Source organism: Girardinichthys multiradiatus, chromosome 23 (assembly GCF_021462225.1).
Source record: "Girardinichthys multiradiatus isolate DD_20200921_A chromosome 23, DD_fGirMul_XY1, whole genome shotgun sequence".
NCBI classification, from domain to species: domain Eukaryota; kingdom Metazoa; phylum Chordata; class Actinopteri; order Cyprinodontiformes; family Goodeidae; genus Girardinichthys; species Girardinichthys multiradiatus.
In genome coordinates this window covers 43,653,383-43,666,508 of record NC_061815.1, presented here as the reverse complement: position 1 = coordinate 43,666,508, position 13,126 = coordinate 43,653,383, and the positions used below count along the sequence as shown (strand labels likewise).

Here is a 13,126-nt window from a genome sequence, read left to right as displayed (position 1 = left end):
AAATCATGGCCTGTTTTCATGTGCATTGCTTAAGAAAATGACAGCAAAAAAAAAAACAGTATCACAAACTGTGCACATTATTGTACTAAACTAACAAATCTGTGTTTTTCAGCTACTGGTCAGTCTGTGCCATGTGACCGGCTCTGTAAGCAGTGCTGGGGCTACCAGCTGTGCACGTCAGCTCCTGATGCCACTGCTGAAACACTTGTTATAACTGAGGACATTCAAAGTAAAAGGAGGTCCATGAGTTTCAGAATTCAAACTGTCGAGAAAGCAAGAATAAAAGAGCAGATATTCTACGTTGTTTGCCAGTGACTATAGCTGCACATTCCCTTAATTTCTGTTCCCCAGTCTCCCATTTATAAAACAAGACAAAATCCTCAAATATCATTTCATTGAGTGCAAAAATAACACTTTTTCCCCCAACGCACTTCAAACTCTGGGAGGGATTTCCATAAGCATTAGAATATTTGAATGAAGCTATTAATCCATGTGGGTCAAAGGGAGAGATCAACAGCAAACCAACACGCAGCAGCCCTGGGCTGAGAGCTCATTGGACAGAACCCGATCCAATTATCTACCCGTAAATATAGGCAGCAGACGCCAGGATTATGAGCTCAGAAAGGCGGACAGAAGAAGCATTCTTCGACTTGTTCTCCAAGACACTTATTACATCTCTCAGTGACAAATCTCTTCGCATGTAGCACAACTTTACATCACAGATAACTGACAATAAAGACTCCATTCACAAAGTGTCTGATGTGCTTCAGTCACACTAATCTTATCTACAGTCAGCACTGGCAAGGAAAGGAAAACTCATAGAATCTGCGTTGCATGAATCAACATATGATTTACTAATAAATACAGACTGAGAAAATAAAGAGAAATCTCTTTTTTAAAATGTTCAGAACAAAAGAAAGTATTCTGCACACTGGATTTGAACTTGTCAGCAAGGAAATACTTGGGAGATTTAACTCAAAATTAGTTCATGAACGGAAAAAGAATTTGGCTAAAAATCACACAGAGAGCTGGTTAGTGAAAGATTTAGTCTTATACTGCTTTTCTTAAATACATAAAGTACAGATTAAAATCCATGTCTGTCCTCCATTTAACTACAGATGTTTCATTGGTGCTTCATTTTTGTTTTTGGGCACAGCATGAACTTATGAACTATTTAGAAGAAACAAGACAACCCCCTTTGGGCCGGCATGCCAAGCCTTGTAAAGGTGTTAATTTATTGTCAACCGTTTCCCATGCCTGACCAACTGGAACCATGGAACTCATGGATTTATTTTGATGTTTCTATCTTCCCATGCTCCTATAAAGCCCAGAGTTGTGGAGTGCATGACTAACTGTTGTCTTGTCAACAGATTCTCCCATGTAAACAGTGGATCTCTGCAGCTCCTCCAGAGCTATGAGGGGCCTCTTGGCTGCTCCTTTGATCAATGGTCTCCTTGCCCAGCCTGTCAGTTTAGGTGGACATCTATGCCTCGGTTGGTTAGTAGTTGTGCCATACTCTTTCCATTTTCAGATGATGGATTGAGCATAACTCTGTAAGACATTCAAAGCTTGAGAAATTGTTTTAGAACCGTTTCAGACTGCTGTACAACTTTCTCCCCGACCTGGCCACTGTTTTCCCTTCTTGTTATGATGTCGTTTCCTCACGAATGTTCTCTAACGACCTCTGAGGCCTTCACAAAGTAACTGGAGTTTGAAAATTTGGGCTCTATTTGCCAATTAAGGGAGTTCTGAAGGCAAGTGGTTAAACTGGATCTTTTTTAGAGGTATCAGAATATAGGGGACTAAATACAAATCCCTGCCACAATTTTATTTGTAAACAATAACCACCATCACATTTTCAGATTTTTGTTTCATCTTGGCCTTTAAGAGCCAATGTTAGATCTACTTTAGAGAAGCTCATATTCCGGTCAAAAGTTTAGAAGCATTTCTGAATGAATATATCTGCATACATTTTTTTGCAGCTACTGAAAACTTGTCGACAATGAAAATAAACTAGTTTAACAAAAACAAACCCAAAAATTATGGTTTAGTTTTATACATTTTTATAATTTCAGTCTAAAGTCCCTCAAAATAAAGACTAAAAGTATTTTCTCTTTAATTTACCTCAAAACTGAGAAATCCAATCATTATCATCATGTAAAAACAAAACAGATTTCATTTGACAGAATCTAGTTGGCCTTAATTTGAGAAATCATCAACTGATGTTTTCCATCAATGTGAGAGTCTGAGCAGCACTAAGCAGAACTATAAAGACCATAAAGGACAAACAGAAAGCTAAAAAGAGCCCTGTTTTTATTATTAGGTGACACGTTAACGTCTGGTGGAAGTGCTAAGCAGGCTCTCTAGTGACGAACAGGGCCGTCAGTAAACACATGGACCTGGAGAGGCTATATTTAAACACATGTTAACCTCTGGCTGATGACAACGCTCCAGGGGGATCGGTACAGGCTGAACACCACGAGAGGATGAGGCTAAGTACACTGTTAGATCCTTGACACGCATGTAAGTCAGCAGGAAAAGACGACTGTATTTTAAAAACAATATACAGACCTAATGGGTTGGTATTGATTTTAAGATTTCTAATTTAAATGATTTCAGATGAAATAATTATGTCAATAAGAATAAATACTAAACAGAAAAACTGCTACTGAACAAAATACATTAGTTTGTTGGTATGGTCCAGTGATGACAAAATAAAAAATAAAAACACTTTCTTGTTGTCAGATACAAACTTTTCCTAAAAAAAAAAACCCAAAACAAAAACACAATTTCAGTCATGGATAACAACGCAAATTCAAGACATTATACAAATCCCAGAAAATCTACAGGAATGATGCCCATGTCCAGTGGTCATTGGGCAGGAGGCAGGGTACGCCCTGGACGGGTCGCCAGTCCATCACAGGGCAACACAGAGACACACACACTCTTGTTTAGCTATATGTTGTGAGGACCATATGTTGACTTCCATAGATTTTCAGTCATTTTCAACCCTTTCTATGCCCTAACCCTGACAATAACCCTAAACCTAACCATTACCAGTGCTTACCTAACCCTAACCTTAACCTAAAGTCAATTCACATCTTAGTCCTAAACCTAACCGTTAGCAAAATAGGTCATGAGGACCAGCAAAATGTCCTCACTTTGGTACAAATGGTCCTCAATTTGATGGTGAAATCGGGAAAATGGTTCTCACTGTGATGCCAAGACAGGAACACACACACACACACACACACACACACCTACACACCTAAGGGCAAATTAGAGTCATGTTTTTGGTCTGTGAGACCAGGATTTGAACCCAGGACCGTTTGTCTGCAAGGCCTATATTTTAGTCTTCTACATAATTGATCAAGTATGTGAAAAAATCCTCTAGCTTGAACTACATTTCATCCGAGGCCTTTCACTTCTCTACCCTGCCTGTAGTTTATTGAATTTGTTTTTCCATATAGGTCAGACGATGGCTGGAAAGAGGCGTTTGGGAGGGAGGATTTTACCTCCACCATCGCTGAGTGTGAAAGAGTGAGACAGGCATACATCCAAGGACGACATCTTGCTCTGTATTACAATTACAACAAGCAGAGGCCTTCCAGATAAATCAGTTGCTAATATACTAACCCATCACCTTTCTAAAAGGAAAAACAGTACAGGTCAGAAATTATACAACAGAAAAAGGATGCACAGACATTTCAAAGAATAAATTAAAGTATGAGACTCGCTGGTTTAGATGAAAAAGGAAGAATCTGACTATTCTGGTTAAAAGACATTGACCTGATTAAGGAGTATATGATTGTAGACAAGAACTGACTCAACATAAGAACAGAACTGTGTACAGGACAGGACAATGCAGGACATTTAGAGGGTTGGTGGATGAGTTCATGGGGATGAAGAAAGGAAAACAAAGGGGGTAAAGAAGGTAAAAGCTAAAGCAGACCTGCTTCCTCATCCTCATCCTCCTCCTCCTCCTCCTCCTCCTCCTCATCATCATCAGTGCTGGATGACGAGGGGGGTGCTGCTGCGCCTGAGGTGGTAGCAGAGGCTGAGCTAGCTCCACTATTAGCAACATATCCATACTGCAGGCCTGTTGGAAGGTGGATTGGGAAAGGATCAGAAGAAAACTGTTAGGACTGAGCGACTAACAGCAGAAGGGGACAGAGTGTTGTGTGTTGGATTAAAAAAGAACATGTTTATTTTTCCCCAGTCTGATTTTCTTCACCTCTATAGGTGTAAAACCAGCCAGTTTTCTTTTTTCCCAGTCATTTTATTGAATGGTCTCTATTGGAAACTGTAGTCTACTTTTTCACTTCAAACAAAAGCAGAATTAATAGAAAAACACACAATGAATTAACAATTAATGAATCGGATAATCCCCAATTATGAATCAAATACACTTAAAGAATCCCACATGGAAACATATATTAGTTTTTTATTTTTATATATAACTGAAATACTCAAACTGTTAATAAGTGGAAATGTTCAGAATGTTTTAGCAGAAACACAGAACGTGACTAGTCTATGTTGCTTTGGCTGGTTTTACCTTAAACACGCCACATTAACATCAACCAGATGTTTTAAACACCAACAGGAAGAGATCTGATTAAAACTGATTCTGATTTGAAAATGACCCACAATCTGCTTACAGCCGGCACTGAACATCTCAACTTTTCTATATAGTTTCCTGCAGCTATGCAAGTCAACCACATTTAACTGACATCCTTAAAATAAACAGGAACAACTGCTGCTGCTCGGTTTAGTAAATCATTTTAAATGCAAATAAACAGATTATAAAATATGCTTTAAACATGTGAAAGTTACTGAGATGGACACAAACATTACGTTTCCTCATCATGGGTACAAAAATCATATTAATTCCAGACTTTCATTTTATCTTCCTTCAGGGTGGAATGATTGTAGAACTTCAATCATTTTTCAAATCAAGCTTTGGGTGCACAGGTTTGAAGTTATGGTTTGGATTGGATTTTCTTTCATTCACACAGGTTCATAATTATACATGCAATCTTAAATCTACACTCACCGGCCACTTTATTAGGTACACCTTGCTAGTACCGAGTTGGACTCCCTTTTGCCTTTAGAACTGCCTTAATCGTTCGTGGCATAGATTCAACAAGGTACTGGAAACATTCCTTAGAGAGTTTGGTAAATATTGACATGATAGCATCACACAGATGCTGCAGATTTGTCGGCTGCATCTATTGGATTGAGATCTGGTGACTGTGGAGGCCATTTGAGTACAGTGAACTTATTGTCATGTTCAAGAAACCAGTCTGAGATGATTCATGCTTTATGACATGGTGCATTATCCTGCTGGAAGTAACCATCAGAAGATGGGTCCACTGTGGTCATAAAGGGATGGACATGGTCAGCAACAATACTCAGGTAGGCTGTGGCGTTGACACGATGCTCAGTTGGTACTAAGGGGCCCAAAGTGTGCTAAGAAAATATCCCCCACACCGTTACACCACCACCACCAGCCTGAACCGTTGATACAAGGCAGGATGGATCCATGCTTTCATGTTGTTGACACCAAATTATGACCCTACCATCTGAATGTTGCAGCAGAAATCGAGACTCATCAGACCAGGCAACATTTTTCCAATCTTCTATTGTCCAACTTTGGTGATCCTGTGCGAATTGTAGCCTCAGTTTCCTGTTCTTAGCTGACAAGAGTGACACCCGGTGTGGTCTTCTGCTGCTGTAGCCCATCCGCCTCAAGGTTTGACATGTTGTGCGTTCAGAGATGCTCTTCTGCATGCCTTGGTTGTAACGAGTGGTTATTTGAGTTACTGTTGCCTTTCTATCAGCTCAAACCAGTCTGGCCATTCTCCTCTGACCTCTGGTATCAACAAGGCATTTGCGCCCACAGAACTGGATATTTTCTCTTTTTTGGACCATTCTCTGTAAACCCTAGAGATGGTAGTGCGTGAAAATCCCAGTAGATCAGCAGTTTCTGAAATACTCAGACCAGCCCGTCTGGCACCAACAACCATGCCATGTACAAAGACACTTAAATCACCTTTCTTCCCCATTCTGATGCTCGGTTTGAACTGCAGTAGATCATCTGGACCATGTCTACATGCTTAAATGCAGTGAGTTGCTGCCATGTGATTGGCTGATTAGAAATTTGTGTTAACGAGCAGTTGGACAGGTGTACCTAATAAAGTGGCCGGTGAGTGTATATATTTATACACTCCCACCCATATTTGGTTAAATGTTCCTTAGAAAGTTGAAGAGGATCACAGACGTTTGGTAGTCATCATCGAGCTTCTGACATATAGCTGAATATTTACCTACTCTTCTCATAGTAATTGGTCCATAAAGTATTCATATAGTTGAAATCAGGTCCATTCCAGTAGAACCACGTTAGCCTGCTTTAATTTTTTTTTTTTATTGTTTTTTTTTTAAATTGGGTTTAATTGGGTTTATATTTGAGTCTGTATGTGTAATTTCGACCCTGTGTGGACTAGAGGAAATACATAAATAAAACTTGTGCACACAGTTCTTATTTCAAAAATCACTTAAGCTGCAAGTTGTATAATCATTCCACGCTGAAAAACCATCACTTCAGATACATGTTTAAAAACCCCAGATCAACATGATAGTCAAGTACATGGCTGTATGTAAACCTTTCACCAGCTACCACTGTGTTATTGGCTACAAATGCTTAAAATTGCAGCTGAAGTGTTTGTGAATTTAAACAGCACCTTCTTTCTAAAGTCTGAAGCTGTGGAGACGGGTTTTCGAAGAAAATGCAAATGCAACTGGTGCAGGCTTTCTACAGTTTTACTGATTGTATCAGCAAAGAAAGCCATGGATCACAAATAAACCAGCAGCACATTTCTGACCCTGAAACCCTGAAAATTTGCATCAAGGCTCAGACACCTGCACATTTGAAAGGTGTTTTGTGTGCACATCAGATTACGTGCGCTAACTAAACATGCAGCTGTGATCATCTAAACTTTGCACACATTGTTGCACATTGGCTGATCGCAGGTTCACTCACAGAGCCAAGAAACACCTTAAATACACAAAACAGAGATGCCAGAAGATAGAAAACAATTATATGTAATCCTGTCTGTGGACAAATATCTTCAAACACAAACATGCATCTTGTTGGTGTAAATGTTCAGGTTCCATCTTTGCACTTCAATATATAAATAAGACAATAGGCAACAATTTTGCAACATAAAAAAAAATGTGAATTGTCGCTACCTGGATGGTGGCTTGGAGAGGAACGCACTGAAGCAGAGGGGGTTCCTGAGGGCGGTCGGTCTCTATCTGCACCTCCGCTGCTTTGTGTCACCCCACTGTAGGAGTTGTAGCTGTGTAGGGCCTGATGGCTTTGGTCATAGTGTTGGTGGATATTGTTTTGGACTGTAACCAATCACAGAAAAACAGAAGATGTAGTTAGAGGGTGACTAATCAAAGACAATTTGATGATGAACATTTGAAGTTATGCAAAAATTAACTCTTGAGCATCAGGATATGGAAACTAGAAACACATATGAGCAACAAAAATCTCTCTGACATACCTGTGCTTCCTCTACCATTTACTGTTGCTGCCGTTTGATGTTCGGCTCCCATGCTGTACCCTGGCTGCACTGCTGTCGCTGAGGCTGGAGGCGGAGCGCTGAACTGATGCAACGGCGCTCCCATCTGGGTGGACATGACAGGCGTGGAGATGCTCTTGGAGGAACTGGGGGTGCCATACTGGCTGCTTGCAGGGGCAGATGGGTATGAAACATTTGGATAGCGGGGAGCACCGGGTCTGCAGGCTGGTGGTGAAACCAGCTGCTGCTGATGATGGGCCTGTGCTGGAGAAGCTCTGTATGACTGCTGACCATAGTAGGACCTGGGACTGGCGTAGTGTGTTTGCTGCTGCTGGAATGGCTGTTGGTGGTACTGGGCATTTAAATGTGGAAGTCCAGAAGATGGAATGGTGGCATACGGCTGAGAAGGAGGGGGAGCAGTGTATGGAGAAGGTGCTACTTGATGCTGAGGGAGTTGTGTTTGCTGCTGCTGTTGATGGTTGTTTTGGTAGTAGTTCTGACTGTGGGCACTGCTTGTGATCGACGCTTTGCTGGGAACAGAGGTGGCGTGGCCGGGGATGGTGGGGTAGCTCTGTAGCAGAGGTGGAGCTCCATAGTAGTTTGCAGGAGGATACATGGATGGGTGGGTCGGCAGGGGACCTGGAGAAAAATAAAACGGATGTAAAAAAAAAAGGCCGTCTTCAGATTGTGTAAACGTAAATAGACTTATTATATGGCTATAGATAAAAGCTCCTCAACAGTACTCCAACAGCAGAGGCAGAATTTTGCAAAAAAAAGGCCACCAGAGATATTTTTGTCCAAAACAAGGCTATAGGGTTTAAAAATGTTTGGCTACCAACTCTGATTTGCCAAACGCAGCAGCTCTTACTCTGCAATGCAGCACTTTGGCGAAGTCTGTGGTCTGTTTACCAGTTTTGACCCTTTGCCTAAAAACATCAGAAATCTTCTGCATCTAAAAAACTAAAACCAAAATCAGATTGCTTCTCTTATCACTGAGTCAGATCAGTTAGAGAAAGTTTGGGACAGGATGGACAGATACAGTATTAGGTTACCAGCAGTGCAACTCTCACAGAAACACAAACACTGCTGGAAAGTGTATAAACCTTCAATAATGACTTATTTCTGAGGAACCCTGACGAAAGCCTGACTGGCACAAGGGGAGTTGGTAACTTTTTACAGGCACTCAAGTAAGCATATTCTCAGGTCCCTTCACGTCTAATCATGGTACCTCAACTAGTTGTAGCACTGGGTGAGATGTATAGGTCCTTCTCAAAATATTAGCATATTGTGATAAAGTTCATTATTTTCCATAATGTCATGATGAAAATGTAACATTCATATATTTTAGATTCATTGCACACTAACTGAAATATTTCAGGTCTTTTATTGTCTTAATACGGATGATTTTGGCATACAGCTCATGAAAACCCAAAATTCCTATCTCACAAAATTAGCATATCATTAAAAGGGTCTCTAAACGAGCTATGAACCTAATCATCTGAATCAATGAGTTAACTCTAAACACCTGCAAAAGATTCCTGAGGCCTTTAAAACTCCCAGCCTGGTTCATCACTCAAAACCCCAATCATGGGTAAGACTGCGGACCTGACTGCTGTCCAGAAGGCCACTATTGACACCCTCAAGCAAGAGGGTAAGACACAGAAAGAAATTTCTGAACGAATAGGTTGTTCCCAGAGTGCTGTATCAAGGCACCTCAGTGGGAAGTCTGTGGGAAGGAAAAAGTGTGGCAGAAAACGCTGCACAACGAGAAGAGGTGACCGGACCCTGAGGAAGATTGTGGAGAAGGGCCGATTCCAGACCTTGGGGGACCTGCGGAAGCAGTGGACTGAGTCTGGAGTAGAAACATCCAGAGCCACCGTGCACAGGCGTGTGCAGGAAATGGGCTACAGGTGCCACATTCCCCAGGTCAAGCCACTTTTGACCCAGAAACAGCGACAGAAGCGCCTGACCTGGGCTACAGAGAAGCAGCACTGGACTGTTGCTCAGTGGTCCAAAGTACTTTTTTCGGGTGAAAGCAAATTCTGCATGTCATTCAGAAATCAAGGTGCCAGAGTCTGGAGGAAGACTGGGGAGAAGGAAATGCCAAAATGCCAGAAGTCCAGTGTCAAGTACCCAGTCAGTGATGGTCTGGGGTGCCGTGTCAGCTGCTGGTGTTGGTCCACTGTGTTTTATCAAGGGCAGGGTCAATGCAGCTAGCTATCAGGAGATTTTGGAGCACTTCATGCTTCCATCTGCTGAAAAGCTTTATGGAGATGAAGATTTCATTTTTCAGCACGACCTGGCACCTGCTCACAGTGCCAAAACCACTGGTAAATGGTTTACTGACCATGGTATCACTGTGCTCAATTGGCCTGCCAACTCTCCTGACCTGAACCCCATAGAGAATCTGTGGGATATTGTGAAGAAAACGTTGAGAGACTCAAGACCCAACACTCTGGATGAGCTAAAGGCCGCTATCGAAGCATCCTGGGCCTCCATAAGACCTCAGCAGTGCCACAGGCTGATTGCCTCCATGCCACGCCGCATTGAAGCAGTCATTTCTGCAAAAGGATTCCCGACCAAGTATTGAGTGCATAACTGTACATGATTATTTGAAGGTTGACAATGTTTGTATTAAAAACACTTTTCTTTTATTGGTCGGATGAAATATGCTAATTTTGTGAGATAGGAATTTTGGGTTTTCATGAGCTGTATGCCACAATCATCCGTATTAAGACAATAAAATACCTGAAATATTTCAGTTAGTGTGCAATGAATCTAAAATATATGAATGTTAAATTTTCATCATGACATTATGGAAAATAATGAACTTCATCACAATATGATAATATTTTGAGAAGGACCTGTATACAGCTCTGTGCCCCAGAAAAGCAACCAGCATCTGTAAGGACCTCACACCTCAACATCACCACCTCTTGGAGCTGCAGATCCTACAGAAACATCTGCAAACAACCAACCATACTGAAGAACTGTTTTGTCTCCGCCAGAGCCATGTCTATAATCTAAATTATTCCAAAACACAGCTAAACAACGTAGACACAATCTAAATGAAGAATTTACTTAACTGAACAAATATATTTCATATCATGTAAATGGGATGTGATTTATACTCTTGTTTCAAATTCCATCAATATTTATAGTGTTAAAACCCTAGGTACAATATGCAAAACGATAACTTACTCAACCATAAACAGTAATGTAGTGTTTATATAAAGTCATATACAAACAGACAGATGTACAGGATTACTCAGGCCTTTGACCACCTATCATTGTCTTTTTGTAAATAGGGTCTCTGTAAGACATAATATACTTGATTATTACTTAATATTTTATTGTTACCTCTGCATTTGTACAGTGGCACACCCAATCTTGTACTGTACAATGTTGCGGATAGCAGTGACAATAATGTACATTCTTAACTAGCAAAAGTACGTTTTATGTTTCATATTAAATTTAATACTACAAAGCCTACGGTCTGGACTCAGTAAGAAAAGTTTAAATGACAACAGACTGTAATACTGCGCAGCCACTAATGTGTAAAATTTGCCAAGTTTTATCTTTTCCTTAATTATTGTTCTATATTCGCTAAACATTTCGAAAAAATGTTATCACATATTTAACAGAAAGGGCTTACTTCATTTAAATACGCATACAGATTTTGACATTGAAAAAATAAAATATGAATGTAAAAGCTAGTCCTACATCTAACTTTAAATGAATAGTTGTTTTCAAGAGTTTTAAGGTAAATGTAAACAGATTGCGCACAATCTGTCATCACACTTGCTAACACTTAGCTAACTTCAACCCCGTTATCCCCATTGGACTGCGTTAGCTTCGAGTTAGCAGATGTTAGCACTTAGCTTCGCCGCAAGCTAAAATCATCACTTTTCGCAAATAAAAAGGTTCTTTTAAATTAATTCAATATAATAGAAAATAAAACGTAAAAACAATAAATTAAAGGCTTTTCTAAATCCTTCAGTATCTGCCTCCACGGTATTAGCATGCTAACACCAACAAGCTGGTTGATTGCATCCTCCTGGCCCGTGTTACCGTTCTGACAGCGGGGCGAAGCTCCACCGTTCGGCGTTGAGTTCTGCTTGTGGTCCGCTGAACTGTCGAGGTTTGTAAACCCCGGTGCAGACATCGCGTGGTCCTGACGTTCTCACGCCCCCAGACACAAGGGTGAGTGCACACACATGAACGTCAGTGTCCTAAAGCCTGGGTAACCCCCCCGCGACAGACGCGATAGAGGCCGCTGATGGTCTCTGAAGACCGGGCAGCCAAGCCTGGGAGGTCCGCTCAACTAAAGGGTTGAAACCTCCAGTAAAGATGCTTAGGAGCTTAGCTGACACCTGCTCATGTTCATGTCACGCCCTCTGCTGGAGTTGCTATGCAAGTGTTCGTTTTTTAATGTAATGGCTGAGGACACATTCATAGTTCAGAGTTTAGTGAAACATTTAAAGGTAAGACAAGTTTATTTGTTTAGCACATTTCAGCAACAAGACAATTTAAAGTGCTTTACATGATAACATAAAACATGACATAAACAAAAAAGTAAATTGCATTGAAATGACAAAGGAAAGGAAAGTTGGACTACAAATGAAAGAATGACCTCAATCTTTTGTAAATTCATACTAAATTCATACAAACTTGAAACTTTAACGCATTTATTGATGCACTCGGTGCTTGTTCGTCCATTTTTTTACCATAAAATCATAGTTTCTCCTTGGGGAGGAGGTAATTCCTTAGAACCCTTCTGGTCCGTTAGGTATCTTGGTAATGGGGGAATATTCCTTTAAAACCTTTTCACGTCTGGACCAAGAGTCAGACCCTTCTCAGTGCCCTGTATCCTTACAAAGCAATGTAAAAATACAAACAAAATTAAAGTCCTTCACACAATGTGGAAAACATACAAAGTCCCACTGTCCTTAGAAACAATATGAAATGACTAAGTAATTCCCATTTGCTAAACAAATACTTTCATAAATCTTGTCATGCAAATTCATTTCTAGGAAAAAAAAGAGCAATTTGAAACCTTAACCAGCTGTTGCACTGCTCTGATGATACCATAAGAGTGCTAAGTGATGGAAAGATAATTCAAGACAGAATTTGTTTGAGTCTGAACAAGTAAGGGAAGTTGAAAAATGGGAATAGAAGAAAGATGTCATTACGAGTCTTGTTTTTTTTTTTTTTTTTTGCCTTACAATTGGCTTGTGGCACCGTTCTTTTAGTCTCTCAATCGAAATAAATGAAAAAACACAATCTCAGTGGTTTCCCAATAGTGTTCCACTGCTCTTTTTGTTTTTATATCATTTGGTAATAAAAACAAGTTGGGACATTTAATGCAAAACAAAAATATATTTTCAACACAAAACTTTAGTTCTGTTTTATCCCTACTGACTGCCAGAAGAAATGCACTCAATAATCATTCGTGCCCATGGAGAGTTCAACTATCTATTTTCTGGTAAGTCATTTTTTTTCCCATTCTGTTAAGTCTGCAGTTGTGTGTTTCGCTAGAT

General features: G+C 40.4%; 1 protein-coding gene across 1 annotated transcript in view; it reads right to left on the bottom strand.

Annotated features, from left to right (window-relative positions):
• sec24b (SEC24 homolog B, COPII coat complex component) overlaps positions 1–11,962 on the bottom strand; it is a 33,825-nt gene extending 21,863 nt beyond the window's left edge. Inside the window, exons 1-4 of the mRNA XM_047354201.1 lie at positions 11,658–11,962; positions 7,569–8,225; positions 7,249–7,410; positions 3,953–4,099 (exon numbers count right to left, since the gene is read on the bottom strand). Of these exons, the coding sequence (XP_047210157.1) occupies positions 3,953–4,099; positions 7,249–7,410; positions 7,569–8,225; positions 11,658–11,751 (1,060 nt within the window). The 5' untranslated portion in view covers positions 11,752–11,962. The remainder of the gene's footprint in view (positions 1–3,952; positions 4,100–7,248; positions 7,411–7,568; positions 8,226–11,657) is intronic.
• Positions 11,963–13,126: the final 1,164 nt, after the last annotated feature.